Here is a 21,215-nt window from a genome sequence, read left to right as displayed (position 1 = left end):
TGTTCTGGATGTTACTTTTGTGTCATTGAATTGCAGGTGTTTTTTTTTTGTTAGCTTAATGGATGAGCACTAAAGTTCATTCTTGGTTTCATTTAAACAACAGTTCGCAAATTTTCTGGTACAATCTTGGGATCCATTAGATTTTTTTTTGCATCATTTAACACAATCTCTGTCGGCAACAATGACATGTTAATTAAAATCAACCAAGCTTAACATCGCATGAGGTAATACTCTTTCTTAAGACAACTCACTGGACACAAGTTATATGGCACCATAACATAAATTTAATTCAGCTGTTGTAGTTTCCAGGTCCTAATGTGCACATGGTTTCACTTTGACGCTTTTGGACACATGAACAGAACGGTGTCATCGGTAACAAACCCATTAAAAGTAGTGTGTATAGTAATCTTTGTTGTAACATTGAGACATAAAACAAGCAACTGCTTTTAATGTTGTGGCAGAGCAGTTTACATCTGTGCACGCAGGTTTAAACGGGGTCCCTTCTTAACCATCTCTAATGGCATTTAAAACGTATTTTTCACATTCAATTACTCTCCATGGATTAATGGCTCGGCAAAGTCAAAAAACACACTGATCAAGCACAATGTTAAACTACATTAGCAGTTTTATTTGCCGTTGCTGATCAGTATAGGAGCAGCTTCTCAGTAAGTAATGTTTGTATCTTATGTTGAATTGCTCAGAGGTGTACACTTATACTGCTTGCCATTTTGGTTAATTGTGTGTATGTGTTGCTTTCTTTTTACGGAGCTCCCCCTACGGTTTTGGAGTATATATTTTTACAACACCACCGTACATACCCATTCATCCATTAATCCATCCGTCCCTCTCCTGGCTATGTGCATTTGTTTTCAACAGTGCCGGAGAGCACAAACCATCGTAAATGAATAAACCGATGTTTACGCGCGTGTGTGTGTGTGTGTGTGTGCGCCGTCGCTCGGTTAGACATTCGTTTCCTCTTCCTCCGACATCTGTTTTCTCTTCTTCTTTTTTGCTGACTCTGCCACGATCAACATCTAAAATAACACTATTGCTGCTTTGATCTTATAGCCGGTACCTGGCTCCGGTGTGTTTGTAGTGCCGTGAAGCAATTTTTATTTCTTGTGAGACTTCATGAGACTTCGCGAGACCTCCTGATTCTGAGGAGAAATTGGGGTTGGTAGACAGCCCCCAATCTCCCTGCAACAAGCTGTTAACTTAGGGTATAAATCCTGCATCGTTCCAACATAAAAGTTACAAGAACAGGTGCACACTAAATTATAATATGGAAAACTGGTGCGCAGGGTCAGTCTGGTGCACTTTGCTGCAGCGTCTTGCAAGCACGCCACACACGTGAGCAGATGAGATGAAAAGAAACAGACAGTATTGATTTGAAGTGGACATTTTCTCTGCACCACACAGGAAAATTGCTATATTGAAGCATTAGGCTCAGCATGATAAACAGCAGGAGGGAGAAATTGATCTAATTACTCTTCATCTTGAAATTATATATTGAGAAAATGTCTTAAATGTTTGACAAAGAAAAAAAAAAAACAGTCCACCCACTGTGTGATATCATTCCTGCCACCATTATTCATCTGAAATGTATTTTTCATATTATTTCTGCTTTTATTACGTATCTGAAATGGATTTTTCAAACAGAGTGGTGTAATATATTAAAATCAGACGCTCCAACATCTCAATAAACGAGCTGGGAATTAGTTTTCAATTATTTTTGCCACAAATGATTCTTCTCTGGGAGATGAAATGCTCCTTTAAAGGCAGGTTCACAGAATTCAGACACTGGCTGCTGCAAATGAATGTGCTCACTGATGTGGTGACTGTTGCTGTTACTATCCATCTATGTGCATGTCTGTCACTGCCCTCAATGTTAATTCCAGACACTGAAACACAATCACACTTGAGTAGAGAGAGAGAGACTGGAATGACGGCCCAGTCTGTCCGATCCTGGTTAAACAGAGGTCAGCAATAAATCAAGATGGACTTTGAAGAACCACAGTTAATGAGGACAGAAAGAGACATAGAGCAAGGATGAGGATGGTGGAAAAGTTGAATAAATTCAACAAATATTTGTTATAGTGATGTATTGTGTGATTCTGCATTTGCTTGTCCTCAATACATCTACAATTTTTCTACAGGGTGGATTTTATGTAACTTTCTGGGGGAAACAAGTTCATAGAGGAGTCACACTTATTATATTTGTAGTAAACCACAGTATATGTGCTTTATTTCTATTTGCTACTTCTTGCTGCTACAAGTGCAACTTGCACCATTACACTGTCGACAGTGTCTCGCTTCCAGTTTTCACTTCTGTTCTCTGTCCTCGCCACAGCTTGTCTGCCTTTGCCCAGCTCCGAGCCGCAAGCCGTCAGTGCCTTCCATTGTCGCAGTCACATTTTTAATTCCCACACTTCTCCATGTGGCTCCCGCACAAATTAAATTATGTGCGGGAGCCACATGGTTTCTTCCTCCCACCGCTCTGCAGACTTTACTGTGGTGCTGTGAATTGTAAAATGTGGTTGCTCAGTCTCTCGTGGACAGCGGGTTTACGGTCTGTCTAATTACATGCTCGCGTGTTAAGGTTCGCTGACGCCGCCAGCGACTTTTCCTTAATCATGTGCTTTTATGCAAATTAGATTCAAAAGCAGTTAAGCCAAACTCGGTGTTCATGGTAAATTTAGCTTGAGGACGTAACATGCTTGAGTGATGCTGGGGTCACACAGTACTGTTTTTTTTTTTTTTATTGTTATCAATTAACAGTGATGGAAAGAGTACTGAGAAGCCATACTAGTAAGTAAAAGTACTGACATTTCACTTAAACAGAAGTAAAATTACTTGATTTTAAAGGTAAGGCAAGTTTATTTGTATAGCACATTTCAACAAATAGGTAATTCAAAGTGCTTTACATAAAACATTAAAAAGCATAGAAAAGAGACATTTATAAAATCAGATATAAAATAAAAATTAAAAAAAAATAAAAACAAGCAGGTAAATTATCATCACAACAACTTTAAACATTTAAAACTGGTGTATGATGATGTTAATGATCTTCTCGTCTTCTAATGAAGTATATACAGAGGTTTTATGCACCAAAAGTAAGCAATGGCAGAATAATAGCGGCCTGACAGCTGGAGTAGCACAGACAAAGTGCTGTGTTGGTTTGGAAATGTAACGCAATCTTTTTGATGGTCTTCTCCATGGAGTGACTCAACAAGAATCAGCGTTTTTGTTGCGCACACCTGTCTGAATGTCAGCCTGTGTGTTTTAATCCCTCACAATCTGCTCTAAATCCAGCATCTGTGATTTCTGCTCATTAATTCATCAATGCAAAAACATACCTGCTCCATTCGGCGTCTCTGGTCTCACTGTGCACCTGTAGCCACTGATCTAAATAAGCGCTGCAGACTCAACAGGGAGAAAGGCGGTGTACGCCTCACATGATGGAGGAAGTGCAGTGCTTTGTCATACCCAGCATGCACCTGTTGGTCACCCATCATGGCGGGTGTGTATGATTTGGTGCACCAGATCATCAACATCAGTGAAGGTTTGCCTCATTAGCAGTTTTCCTTCAATAATCTATGGATTTGGAAAATGTCAGTGGTCATCAGACATTGAGAGGGTGATACAGTAAATATCACGCAGATATGTAATTTCAATACATGATCTGTGGCTGTAAATTAAAAGTTCAGGGTGCCATTACTTCTAACCTCTCTGAAGTTGAAGCTGATGGAACTGCCAACGTATACTACGTCCCCAATGTCAATTTAAAGCGGAACTAGACTGGAAGTTCCTATTAACGCTGTTTTTTTGGTGTGTATCTGCCTCATTACCTTGTTTATGAAGCCCTGACGGTTCGAAACAAACAGTTCAGCCACTGCTGAGAATGTTGTGTTTTATTGTAATCTCGGGGCTCAACGAGATCACTGAAAATCCCGTAATAGTTACGTAAGCAGCGGTTCTCCTGAACAACCGATCGTTCTGCTCCAGGCGGTAGTCCGGGCACATCCGGTTGCGTACATTGACCAAGAAAATATCACAGTTAAAGGTGCCATATGTACGAATGTGGCCAAAAACGGTTACTACATTCAAATTCAAAATACCAAGGTCTTTTAGGTTTCGTTTTCTGACGTAGCTGGCAACCCATGGTTGCTCGGCAGCTGAGACTCTACTGACTGCAATGGTTGGTAGGTGGCGGTAGGTGGCGCCACTTGCCAAAACATGAGTTCAAAACATAAACATGATTTGCAGTCTGCAAAATATATATTTTTAATGCAAATATTTTGGCTGTACTGTTGTTGTTGGTGAGTTCAGTTTGTTATATGAACATTATTCCTAAGTCTCTGTGACATATTAGGAGGATTTTATGGCCAGTTGCTTTAGATTTATTACATACTGCACCTTTAAAGCAAGGCTTACAAAGGGGATCAATATAAATCTGATAATGTGTTATTTTCTTCCACCATTGCACTATGCAGTCTTTTTTTTAACTTCAAAATAACACGTTTAAGTTGCCTATACAAGCTTTAGTATCAAATCTGATCTGAGCTATATCCTAAATGAGATTTTGCTCCAATAGAAATTGAAAAAACGACACATTACACGTCGTGTGACGTGCACAGCAGTGGTGGTTTGTTTTACTCAAAGTGTTTTAGACATATTTTGGTGCCTTTCACTGTTGCTCTTTACTGTTACACATTCATTCACACACACACACACACATACACACACACACACACACACACACACACACACACACACACACACACACACACACACACACACACACACACACACACACACACACACACACACACACAGACAGCTCTTACATTCCTGATATTATACTACATTACTTTATATTGGTGCTGGCCAGTAGAACGCTTCATACCAAAAAAGAAACTGTATTTTCTTTGTATGATATGACATATTTATATACCATAAGAATGGTATTTTTGATACCTGACTAGTCAAAATTTAATCTTCAAAATCTGAACTTCAAGGTGTACTTTTGACATGAAGACAAAACACTGCTATACTGTGAGATGTAGGTGTTTACAAATATTTACTCTGGAGCAGGAGCATAGGCTTTACTGCAGGTCTCGAATATTGTCCTCTCTGGCTGTTTCTAAACTTATATAAAGCACACTGGGGAATTATTAAGGATCTGATATATTATGTGTGTCTTCTTTGTGATACGTCAGTCGATCTCCGTGGATTTAAAGTGCACAGTAAACTCTGAAATGTTGAATCCAGCATCGGTCTCGTTCATTTTTGCTGCATCTGAGGCAGCCAACATGGCTGTTCATGGGGGGACCAAGTCATGTATAGCTGCTCTATAGCTGCTTCTGCAGTGATGAGATAAGACGGTGACCTCGCTCTTGAAACCACCTCAGACGAACTCTGACGAGCACAGCAAACATATTATGATATAAGAACCTATTTATGATTGGTTTTCCCACATCAATAGGGAGAGTTGTGTGGAGTCGATTGTCTTAATCAGCAATTGTGTTTGAATAATTAGACATTTTTTTTAAATATAAAAGTTAAGGACTTTTTTTCTGATTTATTTACACTAGGTCTGATTTTCAGTTCCTTGTTTCCTGTTTTATTTTGAGTTTTTTCCCTTGTGTCTACCTTGTCCAGTTTGCTTCCTGTCCAGTCTTCCCTGATTGTTTGCCCCGCCCTAATCTCACCTGTGTTTGATTTTCTCACCTGTGTTTGATTGTCCCTGATTCCCGAGTGTATTTGTTAGTTTATGTCATATTAATGTTCCTTCTGTTGCCCTGGTTCCATGTGGTACTGGTAAGCTCCTCGTGTTTCTGCTCCATGGTTTTTCTGTTTCATTCTTTTAATTTTTGCTTGATTAAAGACTCCTTTTTTTTGTTGATTTTTGAAATCTGTATTTGGGTCTTGCCTTTGTTTGTTTGTTTTTTCTTTACACACCTGTTCTCTTCATATTTTCCACACTGCAATGACCCAGTAACTGCACCTTTACAGGAAATGTGTTGTGAAAGAAAGTTACTAGCGAAGTGAAAGAGAAGAAGGATGGAGTTTAGAAGGAGCAGGAGGACCAGCTTGCTGTCTCCTAGCACTCAAAGCACAAAGAGGAAGATAATAAATAATAAAATAAACATCTGCAACATGAATGCAGTTAATAACATAAGTTATTGATTAATGCATCATATCTCTTGTCTGTCGGAGCATGGACACAATGCAATATTAGGCCACATTTTGTCAAATTCAAATGGATCTGTTGAAAGAGTTGTGTTTTTTCAAAGTCATAAACATACATAACTATAACAAATCATTCCAGGAAGATTTGCCAAACTAAAAAGTTGCTGTTAAAGATTAAAGTATCATGTACTGCCATGTTGAAGTAAAAATATGTTTAGGAGATATTTCAGATTATTTAATCTCAGATTTAATATAAATTCCTGCTGTTGACATCCCCTTTACAACAAAAAAAAAGAAATCATAAACGTTGCAATCTCACTATAATTAGATTGGTTTGTATTTCATTACTCGACACAAACTCACATTAAGATTAATGTTGCTTGAAATGAACCCATAAGAAACACATTGAAGTTTATAAGATGGATGTTTTTTCTGTTTACAGTGAAGTTAGAGGAAAATCCACCTTTGACTCAAGCACTTGTGTTTACTGATGATGATGCTGATTATATGCATTGGGCAATTATGGAAATTGTTTCTCAAACTGTGGAAGAATGAATGGCAGCAAATGATTTGTTCTGAAATGACCCCCATATTCAACTTTAGTGAAGTGTTTACAGAGGTCAGCAGGGATAATGAGAAGGAGAGGGGGCAACTTTGATTATTGGTTCTGATGTTAAACACCGGTCTAATGCCTATAGTTGAAATTCTTTTTCTCACCACCCGGCCAAAATGGACTTGGGAATGGCCATTGAGCTGTAATTAGCTGTAATTACTGACCCTTTAATCCTCTGTTTACCATTTCCATCATCAATCCTGATGGCTTTTCACATCGCACAGTGCCCCCATTGTCGGCCTCACTCTTTCATCTTTACCCATTTCATTCTTGTAGTCTATGGCTTTAACCAGTGTCAACCATTAACAGCAGCAACGCAAAGCAAATGCACATAATTCTGTCCGACTGTTTCTCACTTTTTGTCATCAAGCAGCTACTGTGTGTGAGTAGTGTTTCTATTATTTCTTTACCTTGGAATTAGTTTAAATGCCTCCCAGCTTTTTGCCATTTATTAGCACACCCGTACGAAGTCTTTCCTCTCCACGCTTTTTAGTCATTTCCAAAAAGACCAAAGCAGTCATGACTTTCCTGCTGAGGCCCTTGTTGTTTTAGTAGCAAATATCCTCGGGCATGTTGGTGTTTAAAAATGACAAAAGTCAAGTTTAATGAGTGGGACACAAAGCACAGAAACACAGATTTTCTGCTTTTGTGCTTTCACTTTGTCTCCAAACAAACAAAATATTACATATTTACTACATATACATAATTATTACTTTTAGATTATGATTTAAATCTGCGCATATTTGTCATGTTTAACAACAAAAACTAGTCAGAAAAGTCTGAGATCAACTCAACCAATTCTGCTTTTATAGCGGCAGTTCAAGAAGGTACAAGTACGCTGTGCTGTTCCATGTAAAGTAAATGAGAAACGGCACATTGATTGTTTATGTGATTATGTTTGTATTCATGTACCTAGTGCAGCCAGCAATCTTTTTTTTTTTCTGGTTTAACTATCGAACATTGATTGTTTCTATGACCCAAGTGTGTCACGTGCTGCCAATAAGCTTAGATCATTGAAATAGAGACTGCTCGTTCATTTGCAGACCATATAATCCATTAGCTCCTCTGTCCCTGACCTTGTCGTACTCTCTTTCCTTCATCTGCATTTGTAGCAGATGAATGGTTCGAACACAAACGGCACACATAAAGCTGCGTCTGGAAAATCATTTTTGAAATGAATGTCATCACACTTGTGTTCTCTTATAAATCTCAAGCTTGTGACAGTGCACAGCTGATAAAGTCAGTGCAACATGCACTACATTTTCCAGGGAAATAAATTCTTGCTGAGAGCATAGTATACATGTTATGTTATGAAAAATGTCGTGTGAGCAATATTGGTGATATATCTTTTATTGTGGACGTCTGCCAACTACTCATAAAACATGAACCTTTTTCCTTTGCCTGCAAATATCAACTTTACTTTTCCAGTTTTCTAATTTTTACATAAGGTTGTCGAGTTGGCAGTTTGCCAAGACGCTAACACATGGGAACAAATTTTGGTCCAAACCAAGCTACTGCAATTACCCAACGTGCACCTGAGCCACTAAAACAACATCTGTTAGTTAGAACAGAGTGAGAACCTGAACCCTTTACTTCACTGTTGTGATGTTGATGTTTAAAACCTGATAATCCTCCGTGTGCTCAGTTTGGGGAACAATTACCAATCAGCAGCAGGTTAATCGTCCACGTTGGCTCATGGAGTGTCACTTCACCTCACAGTCTTAATCTGGATCTTTTAAATGTTATTATACTGAACAAAGATGCATGGTAATATTTGACATTTACTCACATCAGCGTTTTCAAATGCTTTGCTTCATATACTGTCCAACCTTATCAGCATGTTCTGAATTAGCCCCTGCTAGTTTTAGAGACAGATAAAGCATTTGTGATGCAACTTTGAGTAAATGTATTCATTATTCATTTTCAGGATATTGTTGGCAGGGTGACGAGATAAGTACATGTGGAATTATGATAAATGACTTAGTGGAAGGTGTGAGTGTGTGTGTGGTTGAAATCTGAAAATCGATATACTGTAAAAATCTGTGGTATTTTTCTTTTAAATGGATACCTACTGTATATTTTTTATCATGTGTGTTTGTCTTCAGCTGTGGTCTATATATCTGTTATGACCGCAGAGACTGACCTGTCGTCGATGTTCTATTATCTCTTCCTCATCCAGCTGATCAGTTTGTGTGCCACACTGAAGCCATCGCAGACATCGTCATCCTGGTGGACGGCTCATGGAGCATTGGTCGGCTCAACTTTAGGCTGGTCCGCAATTTCCTTGAGCACCTGGTCAACGCCTTCGATGTTGGCATTGATAAGACAAGGATAGGTAGGTGCACGTGGTGGATATTCCTTGTTCGGATGGGTGGACCATTGGCAACAACGTTTTCCTCTGACGTTTAATAGTATTTCAATAGTTTTTCGATACAGAAGTCTGCTTATTTTTTATTAAACACATGACAGTTATGTCATATCAGGTGTGTGTTTCTGTGTGTGTAGGTCTGGCTCAGTACAGTGGTGATCCGAGGATAGAGTGGCACCTAAATGCTTTCTCCACTAAAGAAGCCGTCCTTGATGCTGTCAAGAACTTGCCCTATAAAGGAGGAAACACTCTTACAGGTGATATCACTCTCTTCCTGTTTGTTTTGATGATGTAATGTCATTTTTCTTTTTTCTTGGTCATCATCTTTCTTCCATTCACCCTGGTCTGACCTCATTCATCTCTTTCTCTCTCCGTCTCAGGCCTCGCTCTGAGCTACATCAAGGAGAACTGCTTCAAGCCTGAGTCAGGTTCACGGGTCGGTGTGCCCAAAATTGGGATTCTAATCACGGATGGAAAGTCCCAGGATGACGTTATCCCTCCTTCAGAGAGCCTGCGCAATTCTGGGATTGAGCTGTTTGCTATTGGTAAGAATGGCCTCAAAACCTTCCCTTTAAATCATGCCAATGATGTTTCTGTGAACTCTGTGTTTTACCATGCTGTGGTATAGTCTATTTAATGAAAAACCGTTGACTCAGACAGCTGTCTGACTGATACAAGACCAAGAATAACACAATAAGACAATTGTATGTTTGCACTTGGGCTCTTAGGTGTGAAGAATGCTGATGAGAACGAGTTGCACTCCATCGCCTCGGAGCCAGAAAACACTCATGTCTACAACGTGGCCGACTTCAACATCATGAGCTCCATAGTTGAGGGTCTGACCAGAACAGTTTGTGAACAAGTGGAGCAGCAAGATAAAGACATCAAGGAGAGTAAGGACACAATGAGACAGAGAGCGAGGAGGAGAGACTGCAGAGAATGTGCAGTCATGTATACATATTATCTGAGATGAGCAGTTTAGTGCATTTGCATGCAAACTGGAGGAATAACGACGCAGCATGCATGGTGATCTTCCTAATATGTCCTTAAATGACCCTAAAAGTCCATAAAGTAGCACTGCATAAACAGCAGCCGTTGTCACAAAGCACAAATCAGGCTTTGTTAGGTGTTAATCAAATCCTGTGTTATTAGACAAGAAGTGATAAATGTTCAGAAGCAATCATTTTTAATGGAAATTTTCTTGTCATGTAGAAGTTAGATTAAATAAAATGATATACTGCTACAAAATGTTAATTATTCTAGGACAAGCCACCTTGCTTTCTTACTCACTTCTTAAGTGTCCACTTCTGTTGACATGAAGACACAAAAAACACCGTCCAGAGGGATGTCATCAATCATGCCTGCCTGTTATTTAACTGCACCTTCTTCACAGAATGATCCTCAATGCAGGCTATCTTTATCTTACAGGATGCTTTCTTTTTCCTATACTGTACTTAATTCCTCTCCTTTTCTAACTACAGAACACGTACCAGAGATGATTGTACCGCCACATGATCTTGTGACGTCAGAGGTCACGGCCCGGAGCTTCAGAGTTTCCTGGAGTCACGCCCCAGGAAATGTACAGAACTACAGAGTTGTTTATTATGCTACAGAGGGGGGAGAACCACAGGAGGTGAATATGTGTGTGTGTGTGTGTGTGTGTCTTTTATTTGTTAGAAATACTGTTATTTAAATGCTATACAATGCATGAAAGCAGGAGCACTAAACAGAGATGTATATACAGTATATTATACTTTTTCATCACTATACAAGTGCAACTTTTTTTTTCTGGCGTAGTGAGGTCACCCATAACGCCACGAGATTCACAATTTGGCCGCCACCATGTTGACATTTTGCAATTGGAAATTAACCTGCAATCACACTACCAGCTGTCCGCAACACTAGTGTCCACATGTACTTTATAGACTTTACATTGGCACTATGTCCTACTGAAGAAGACCTGACCAATTTTCAGTAGACACTCAGATTGATTTATTTTTGCAGCTAGCGCAAAAAGTGTTGGCTATATTGAGGAGATTCTTACTTCCTACCGCACGACTTGGTCCATGTTTTGCATGGTTTGAACTCAGCTTTTCCTGGACATGCTGGTTGTATCATTCATCTTTATCCCTTTCTCTCATCCTTTCATTGAAGTCTCCCCAGAACCTCAGCGCAGGTTATGAAGGCTCACATGAAATGATACTCAGACTGATCCGCACATTTGCTTGATTTTTCCAGACGATTTGACCTATAACAAAAAAAACAAAAAACCATTAAATCTTTTGCTTAGCTGGGTTTTACTGGGACCAGATGTTCTGGAGCCTCCTGTTAAAGGACCTTTCCAGCTGGCTCAGCCCACATCTAATCTGTATCACAACTGTCATCCATTCAGAATGAAAAAAAAAAACATTTAAGCTTTTTGATGTTTGTGCTTTATCCAATTAATATAATCGATTGTCTCCTTTCCTCCTCCATTCTCTTTTGGTCTCTCTTTCCTGCCCTGCCGTCATCTTTTTCTCTCCTCCATTTGTCATTTTCATCATCACTTTCCCCATTTATTGTCCCATTTTCCATTTCCCTTTGTCCCCCCCCCCTCTCCCTCCCTCTCGTTTCCCATCTATTTCCACACTCCATCTCTCTTCTTTGTCCCTTACATCCATATTTCACACCTCCACTCACTCTCCTGCTCCCCAGGCTGTAGTGGACGGCGGTGAAACATCGGTGGTGTTGCAGCACCTCAGCTCTCTCACTGAGTACCAGCTGGCTGTGTTTGCTGTGTATGCAAACGAGGCCAGTGAAGCTCTGAGAGGGTCAGAAACAACTCGTACGTTTATGCTCACTCACAAATGCAGACCCTGAAAGTTACACACAAAACCTCACACCAGTGGTTCAGTCAACATCTGAGGCCACAAGTTAACAACAGTTACTCAACGGTTTGACAGCCAGACACACTGAGAATGATGAACCCATGATACTGAAAGATGAAAAGAAAATAAATCCACAAAGATAAGATTTTCAAATTACCACAAAAGTTAAAATCTTGGTAAAGCTCACTCAGTCAATGCCAACTCAGACGACTTTGTTTATAACGTTTACAACCATGATTGATTAAACTGCTGTGTGTTTGTCTGTGTGTGGTCGTGTGTGTGTGAAAGCAGTTGCTCTCAACACAGTGACGGGCCTGCAGTTGTTGGATGTGACTCACAACACCATGAAAGCAAGATGGGACAGTGTGGACGGAGTCTCTGGTTACATGCTGCTGTACGCGCCTCTCACAGATGATGGAGATGCAGATGAGAAGGAGGTAGTTAAATAAAGTGACACAATTTATTTATTTATTTATTTATTTTTTAAAGGGACATTTTGATTTGCTAAACAACTTTAAACTTCACTATTGTTGCCAGAACACTGCTACTCACCCCAGAGGGAGTGCACAGAATGAGCAGAGCAGTGAATCAAAGACACTAATTCTGTGTTTCCATCATGATGTGGTTTGGGTTGGTCTGGTACGGCTTGTATTTCAACTGAGAACTTTACCTTTACTTGGTGGGCGGCGTGTGGGCTGTGCCTGATGGTCACACAGTGTGACGCTGTACCGATGCAAATACAATCAACGACGACATTGAACGCAACACAGTGGCCAACAGTGTAGGACAATTTACATGCATGAGCTCTTTTCTTTCTGCTTGGAAACACTCCTCTCCCAAGCCACCTCAACCAGCTCTCCTGGTGGGACACCAAGATATTCCTAGGCCAGCCAAGAGATAGAATCTCTACAGTGTGCCCTTGGTCTGCACATGGGCCATCCAGGAAGCCTCCTGACGAGATGCCCGAACCACCTCAACTGTCTTGAAGTGGAGGAGCATTGGCTTGATCCCGAGCCTCTCCAGAATGTCAACGACGCCCTGTGGAGAAAACTCATTTTGGTCGCTTGTGTCCACTTCGCCATTTCAATTAATCTTGTCATGCTTCCGCCTCCTCTCTGTCTGTCGTGAGGTAAAAGCCATCAGTTAGGTTTGCAGCGCAGGAAAATCGCCCGGCAACACGAAAACAAAACACTGCTTCACTGAGAAACGCAGACTTATGTAGAGCTGACTTAATCAGCATTGTGTGAACTCATATTTAACTGTTCAATGCTGTGATTTGCATGCTGCTGTCCACAGATCAAGGTGTCGGATGCAGTGACAGAGCTGGAGCTGGATGGGTTGAACCCTCGTACCGAATACACTGTTACACTTTACGCCATGTATGGAGAGGAAGCCAGTGACCCCATTACAAACCAGCAAACCACATGTGAGTAATCACACACATGCACACAGATAAATCTCAAACTGGGTCTGGGCACAACAGCCTAACTTTGTGTTCCCTGGTTGGTTTCTCTCTCCAGTACCACTGAGTCCTCCCAGTAACCTCCAGTTGTCTGACATCACCCACAACTCTGCCCACATCAGCTGGGACCCTGCTCCAAGAGGGGTCATAGGTTACCGCATCATGTGGGTCAAGACAGATGAGCTACTGACGGAGGAGGTGTGTGTGTGAGAGACGTCAATCATGACTCTATGATTTCATGTATGTGAGAACATCTGCATTTGGGAAAGAATGTAGTGGATTTGTAGATATAGTATGAAAAGGTCAAACTAAAATAAATATTAATTTACATAATTAAAAAAGATCATAATCTTCATAATTACTCAAGAATGGTAGATAAGCTCCTCTACTTTGGATAGAAATTAGTGCTCGTGTCCAGTGTTCACTGAATGCACGTCATCATGTTTCTTCTGAATATTATTTTTGGAAACACTGGTCACCTCGCATGGTTACATGGTTTAAACTGGAACAAGAAACGAGGAAAAATAAATATTTAGACAAGACTGAGTGAACTTGTGGACTACAGTAACTGTAGTTTGTTTATTTGTGGCCATATGCGATATGTATTTGTGTGTTGTTCAGGTGGAGGTCGGTCCAGTGAGCTCGTATGACCTCAGTGATTTGACATCTCTGATGGAGTACTCCGTGGCCATCTTTGCCCTCTACGACAACGGCCAGTCAGAGCCTCTCACCGATGGATTCACTACCAGTAAGACGATGCAACTATTTGACTGTTAGGACACATTTCACTTTGGGATTCATAGTAAAGCTTAAATTAAAGAGAGTACAAGATAACATTGTATTTCTATGCTGTTGTGGACGGCAGTTATTCTGTTTTCCACTCTCTGTATCTGCTGAGGACAAAACTATCTCGCTTTTCAGAAAATAGTTGTCTCAATACCATTAGAAGGCAAACACTTTCTGTCTTAGTGTCCAACTGTGATGGATTTTATTACCACTGTTGGTCCATCTGCTGTTTTGGAAGTCTGCCCATCTCATTTACGCCTCAGCATAATAGCCCAGTCACATTAAAAGGTCATTCCAAAGTCCCTGACTATTCTGTCATGTCAACGCTAGATATTGATTTTCAGGAATATTCTTTTAAGCAACAAGGAGTTGGGCTCTTGTGCTGAGTCAGCTGAAACAAATGTATTTCTGGCAAACTTAAACTACTCACTCTACAGGGCTGATGTTTATTTCTATATATCTCCTGCCAAACTCTGTTCACAAGACCAGTTTGAAGAATGAACTGATATCAAACTTACAGTTTAATAAATGTTTTAACAGTACGCAAAAATAATATTCATCACTAAAGGTAAAAAAGAAGAAGATAAGAACAAATGCAGTGAAGTGCCTTTGTTTTTTTTGTCCAGCTCCAGTTCCTGGTCCTCTGAATCTACGCTCCAGTGACGTCGGCAGCGACAGCTTTAAGGTCACGTGGGATCACTCTGCTGACGACATTGTCCTTTACAGACTCTCGTGGGCACCGTTCACAGGTGGAGACACAAAAGAGGTCAGTACCAATATGTAAAGTTGTTCAGAACAATAAGTGAAATGGGACAATGCTTCCTCTTGTCAGAGTCCCCCGTATGCACCAAACACAAAAACACAGCTCACAACTATTTGACAAATAAAATTGATGGAAATATGAAAAAATAAATACGCTGCATGGATTCTAAAAATTTCCATTGAGTGAGAGGTTCCGCCTATCACCTATTTATGGAGAAAGGAGTGGGTGGACTCCATGTGCCCAGATAAAGGAAGCCTGTACTCCATACACTTGCATATAAGCTTCACCATTCTACTGGTAGCTGGTAAAACCTCTGGTATAAATAAAGGCTGAATAAATCCCAAAATTAATGGCTTGGGATTTTTTTATTACTATGATCTGGGGTTTAGAGGCAGCTGGGAGGCAGCGATAGTCCCCAGGTCTGTAAAAAGTGTGTGTGAGTGTGTACTTGTATTGGTTGCCTCTACAGGACCTAGGCAGAGCCTCATTTATGAGGAACTAGTTAAGTTTAGCACTGGGATTTGAACAGTGGTTAAGTTGTGTACTGGTTACGGTTAAGGTTAGGGATACTGCTTTGTTTAGGCTGTCCGAACGAATGGAAGTCATTGCAGTGTACTAAGAAAAATAGCTGCTCAAACCTATGTGTCTGTGTGTTTGTGTGTGTGTTTGTGTGTCTCCGAGAGTCATCAGAGCTGAAAATAACACTCTAGAGAGTTGGAGAGGTGGGCTGGTAATATTGCCAGAATAAAGGATTTTTTCTTGTCTGTCACCCACGTACTGTAAACATGAACACACACACACATACAGATTTCTCTCTATTGATATATCAGATAAACATAATACAATCCAAAAATCCAAAAGCTACACAAACACAGATTACTAATCCATGAGAAGAGTACATGACAACGTTGATTCTGATTTATTTATTTATTTATTTATTCTTTTTTGATGTATCACACCATTTTGTTTAGACTTCTTTGTTTTACTGTATTCCTTGGGGCCTTTTTTGAAAGCTCTTTTTGAGTGCTTTTGTGCTCTCCAATACTTGTTTGACTGACTTTTTAATCAGGGAAATAACACAGAAAGACAATGGTGTGTTTTCTGCATAAGCGACGCGACGCCACGGAGTACGGAAATACATTGCACTTAATGCAAAGAGATGTAAAAACGAAAAGGGAAAGAATGAATCAGTGAAAGATGCACTTGCTCCAGGGAAATCACAAATGGTGAGCCCCACCGGTGACATTTGCATGTAACTGAGCCTTGAAGGCATCAATACAAGAACACATTCCTGCACATAATCTGATTGTCTGAATCATCTACAGTAAATTCCCATTTCATAAAACCTTTGTGTGGAACAAGAATCTACTCTTGATGACCTCTTTGCATTTACCTAGGGGTCTCATTCGTTGTGGTGATGTAGAAGTGATGGTGGTTGTTTTGACTCCTGCAGCCACAGTCGAGTCCAATTGGCTACACTGTTATTTTCAGAAAAAAACATTTCCTCCTGTGTTCATGACTGAAATGAATTACATTTTATTTATTTATTTCATTTTTATATGTTTAAACACGTTTCTTTACTAATACTAACTAATGACCTTATGTTGCACTTGGATAATAAATAATCCTGACAGACTATTGATTCATTTCTAAATTGTTACCATATTGAGGGTTTATTTTCTTTTGACAAATTTAGTAACCGTTAATGAAGATACAAAACAGATGATAATATATACTTATTTTTTTTAACTTTTCTCCAAAATCTGGGCAAGTTGACAGATAGGTTACCTGTCCAAAAAAGGTGTAATTCTAAAGAAAATATGGAATATGGAATACCAAAATAATTTCAATACATTGGTCAATACTGAAACCACTTGTTCCAAAAGTCTTCACACACCCTGCATAATCTACATACATCTTAGCTAAACTACAGTTCTAATCCCACCTCCAAAAGTCACTCAAATCTCCAAAACGTGCACATACATTATTTAAGACATATTTTGAGACATGCCTCAAAAATGTCTCACTCTCTAGGGTTGCCTTACACTGGATCAGTAATAGAAATATCAGAAGTATCAGTCAGAAAGCACAAACTGTAAAATCTAACACACTAACTTATAACAGGAAAAATCACAAAAATCCCCCTCATACATTTTATTGTTTTTTTTTTTTTTACATCAATCTGTATCTAATCATGGTACAAAATGATGCCTCTAAAGTAAATGTAACAATCATCTAACAATCAACTAGAAATGCAGACGCACCCTTCAATACCCTGTGTTTTTCTGTATCCTTGAATATACACATTAACATGTGTAAAATAATGTTTGAAACAAAATGGAATTTGTGAAATTATGGGGCCGCAATAGTGATTTATAGTAGACAATTTTGGCATGTAGACAATTTGACCATGTCTGCCAGCACTCTGTCTTAAATCTTCCATGTCCAGGAAGAGTCCCCCCTGGACACGGACTATTCCAACCACTCCCTTCTGGCAGGAGGCTGCGGTCCATCAGGACCAAAACCTCACGCCACAAGAACAGTTTCTTCTCCACTGCCATTGGACTGCTTAACAAAACATTCATAGTGTACTGTACATTATTTAATTTAATATTGTTTTGTAATTTGTTGTTTAGTTAATATAGTGTGTAATTTATATTTTTCTATTTGATTGTATTTTGGCACCAATTTCACTACAGCAAACTCCCTGTATCGATTCAAGCATACATGGCAATAAACCCGTTTCTGATTTCCCAATTTTAACACGTTGCAATTACCGTGTCAATATCTTGCACAACTGAAAGTATACTAATTTACTAGTATACTAAAGTATAATAACTGTACATGTTTTATCAGAACATGTAAAAGTGTTGACTTGCACTTTAAATGGAGTTTAATTGTCGTCACTGCAGGATGCACATCTCTTGTGTTTTGTCAGAATATTTGTGATGTTGAGGCCGTGGGTGAAACTGCAAACAACCTGTTATTAATGACTCATGTTTCCAAACAGACATTTTGTCTGTTCTGCATCTAAAAAGAGCCTGATTGAAATCAACTGTGTTTGACCCTCATGTGGGGGAGGAAGTGGTAGATAACGAATAAATGAATGAATGAAAGGATGAAAACAGTGCCTTAGCATTTGAAAACATTTCTGTTAATACAGTGTTGAGAATATGAATGGAAAACAAGTGTTCATAGATTTTGGAAAATGAAATGTGGTGCAATGAAAAATGACCCACTGTTTGCACTTCTGTTTCACCGACTGTGATATTGTACTATTTCAGTTTAGAGAATGTGACTTTAGTTTTGACCGGTGCATGTTAACAATAATACAAAAAACATGTTGAAAACAGTAGAACAGATGTTTGATATTTTTTTAAAAGTAATGACAAACATTTTTCAAAAGCAGGTTTTGGAAAGAATACAGTTTTGGAAATCGAATGTAATATGAGACTTCGATGTGTGGGTGTGTGTACAGGTATTACTAATGTCGTGGGGACCTAAATCTGTTTACACAGTCACATGGGGACTGGTCTTACTTGTCCCCGTAATGTAAATGACTACATTTTAGACATGTTAAGTTGAGGTTAGGGTTATGGTTATAGGATTATGCCAGTAGTAACTATGGTTAAGGTTAGAGTAAGTCTCCAGGAAATGAATGTAAGTCAATGCAATGTCCTCTGAAGTCATGTAAACCAGTGTGTGTGTGTTCATCCTTTGTAGGTGATCTTGAGTGGAAGTGATAACACTTACATCCTGGCCGGGCTAAGTCCATCCACTGAGTATGAAGTTATGTTGACGGCCGTGTTCAATGATGAATCGGAGAGTGACACAGTCTCTGTTATAGAGACCACATGTAAGTAACATAATCTGTTGGATTAATAACTATTTGATCAATACGAAAACTTAGCAAAATTACAGTGTAAAAACTTTTCCAGATAGGGGAGTATTGGCACAGGTGTAATTTAACAAATGAAATGAGTCTATGACCTAATCCACCCTCTGCAATAGCGTGCAACTGTCTGCTGAGAATGACAGATGAGTCCTCTCACATGTGTCTTTTAGGTTAGCGCAGTTTGCAATTACGAGTCCAAAGCATCTCTCTATTGATTCGTGTGTCTCAGAAGAATTTCTCATGTCGATAATTTGTTATGTATTTCTGCCTAATTCATTGATCAATGCGGAGATTTGTTTCTGTCCCATCGTCTGATTTGTGCTCTTTTATCTCTGCAGTGGCTGAGACGACCACACTCACGACCACAACTGCAGGTGAGAAGTGATTTAGATTTGTCAGAAACCAAAAAATTGCAAAGGGAAGCACCCATTCAATATTGTTCTAAAGGTTCTAAAAAAGAAAAGATGTGACATTCCATATAATATTATGTTGTGCCATGAAATTTTTTTAGTCATTTTAACTTTAAGAATGATGTAAATAATTTTACTGTGTCGTCTGATGAACTATAAATGTCTCCTGGAGAATTTCCAGAGGAAACTGCGTCTTTTCTGACGAATGTTTATTAATCAAAACCTGAATTTGTGATACCAATCTTAAAGCAGATGGCACCTTATGACAAAAGGTTTAGATCCGCTCTGTTTTTTTGTTTTTTCAAGTGCACTTGCTTGATTAAGAGAGCGAAGTTCAAACTCCATTATCTCAGAGGCGAATCAACGGCCATCTGGAATGTGTTTTGTATGAAGAGCAGGCAACATTTAATTGAGACGGAGCGTTTTGTGCACCCGCAGCTCTCAAAAACTTACAAACATGTGTTCCTTACTTACAAACTTTCAATATGTGCGCCTGTGGAACCCTTGCATATACTGTACATCAAGATTGTGAACAGAAAACACAGCAAGACACTGTTTTCTCAGTCTGCCAGATCATTGTGTCCTTTTAATCACTCAGCATATCACAACTGAGTTTGTGTTATGGGCTGAAATGTGTGCCACCAGAAACTGAATTTGAATCATTTATATTTGAATTTAAATATAAATATAAATATAAATGTATTTATATGAATTTGCATTGTTTCATTTGAATCATTGCATTGGAAAAATTCTATATTTTTCAACATTCTCATTCAGTTTCAACCAAATTCATGTGACAATGGCCAAAAGCCGGCATTACGCTTTCAAAAATGTAGGTGCTGATTGGCCGAAGTGGAGACCTGCGTATCTGCGCTCGATTGCTCTTCCTAGCTCTACTAGTACCCGCATGTCTGTCACAGTAAATTGAAATTTAATTTTGAAAACTGAATTTGAAGTAATTTGAAACTTAATTTGACGTCATTTGAAGGTAAGTTTAGCTATTTTTATTCAAATACAAATTATTCAAATTCAGCTTCTGGTGGCACATACAGTATTTCAGCCCATAGTGTTTGCCGTAATAATTACCTATGGAATTCGCAGCTTTATCAAACCACAATAATATGTGAAGGAGATGCAGCTCACGCCAAGATCTTGTCATCAAGATAATGTATAAACTGAATTGAAAGCTTTATTGTCATTGCATTATTGTATTGAATCAAAGAGATTGCAGTGCACAACTCAAACACACTGCAGTAACATTTTTCTTTATGATTATGGTGCGTCACAGTGCCACGTCAGGCTGTGAGAAACCTTCAGCTGGGCGGTGAGACCACACAGAGCTTAGAGGCATCATGGGAGATTGAAGACCCTAACATAGAGAGCTACAGGGTCTCCTATTCCAGCCTCAGGGGCGACCAAAGCATGGAGTCTGTGAGTCAATCATCTGCAAAGTATTTCAATGCCTTTGCAGTAATGGATGTAATGTTATGTTCTATTTTTTATTGTGTAAGTTAGAATTTATTGTTTTGTATTATTGATGTTGTTATATTGAGGTCAGCTGCTCTTCCAGCTACGTATCTATCCATCCATCCAGTGTAGCTTTCTAACACAAGCATGAAAACACATTAACTTCTGGTGAGTTCCACTAATTACACGGAACAGACAAAACAAGGGTTGGGAGGAGGATCATTGTTGTTCCACACTTCCAGCCAACTGGATAATGACTGCAGGGGTCACTGTCAGGTCACCTCCTCAAATCAGAAAACTGATTACACTTGTAGTCCCAGTCCACTCGGCCTCTGCTCCCTGGTCCCTTTATCTGTGGTGAGAGCCTTTTTCATCTCAATGCCATGTACTGA

The 21,215-nt window shown here is 39.4% G+C and overlaps 1 protein-coding gene across 1 annotated transcript in view; it reads left to right on the top strand.

Annotated features, from left to right (window-relative positions):
• Positions 1–21,215, top strand: part of col14a1a (collagen, type XIV, alpha 1a) — a 109,455-nt gene that overhangs the window by 9,039 nt on the left and 79,201 nt on the right. Inside the window, exons 2-15 of the mRNA XM_083898982.1 lie at positions 8,985–9,140; positions 9,311–9,430; positions 9,554–9,718; positions 9,902–10,066; positions 10,655–10,806; positions 11,868–11,997; positions 12,332–12,477; positions 13,343–13,466; positions 13,561–13,700; positions 14,124–14,250; positions 14,915–15,054; positions 18,775–18,907; positions 19,285–19,320; positions 20,645–20,787. Coding sequence (XP_083755108.1) covers positions 9,991–10,066; positions 10,655–10,806; positions 11,868–11,997; positions 12,332–12,477; positions 13,343–13,466; positions 13,561–13,700; positions 14,124–14,250; positions 14,915–15,054; positions 18,775–18,907; positions 19,285–19,320; positions 20,645–20,787 — 1,347 coding nt within the window. The 5' untranslated portion in view covers positions 8,985–9,140; positions 9,311–9,430; positions 9,554–9,718; positions 9,902–9,990. The remainder of the gene's footprint in view (positions 1–8,984; positions 9,141–9,310; positions 9,431–9,553; positions 9,719–9,901; positions 10,067–10,654; positions 10,807–11,867; positions 11,998–12,331; positions 12,478–13,342; positions 13,467–13,560; positions 13,701–14,123; positions 14,251–14,914; positions 15,055–18,774; positions 18,908–19,284; positions 19,321–20,644; positions 20,788–21,215) is intronic.

Source organism: Microchirus variegatus (assembly GCF_963457635.1).
Source record: "Microchirus variegatus genome assembly, chromosome: 1".
NCBI classification, from domain to species: domain Eukaryota; kingdom Metazoa; phylum Chordata; class Actinopteri; order Pleuronectiformes; family Soleidae; genus Microchirus; species Microchirus variegatus.
This window is presented reverse-complemented; position numbering and strand designations above follow the sequence as displayed.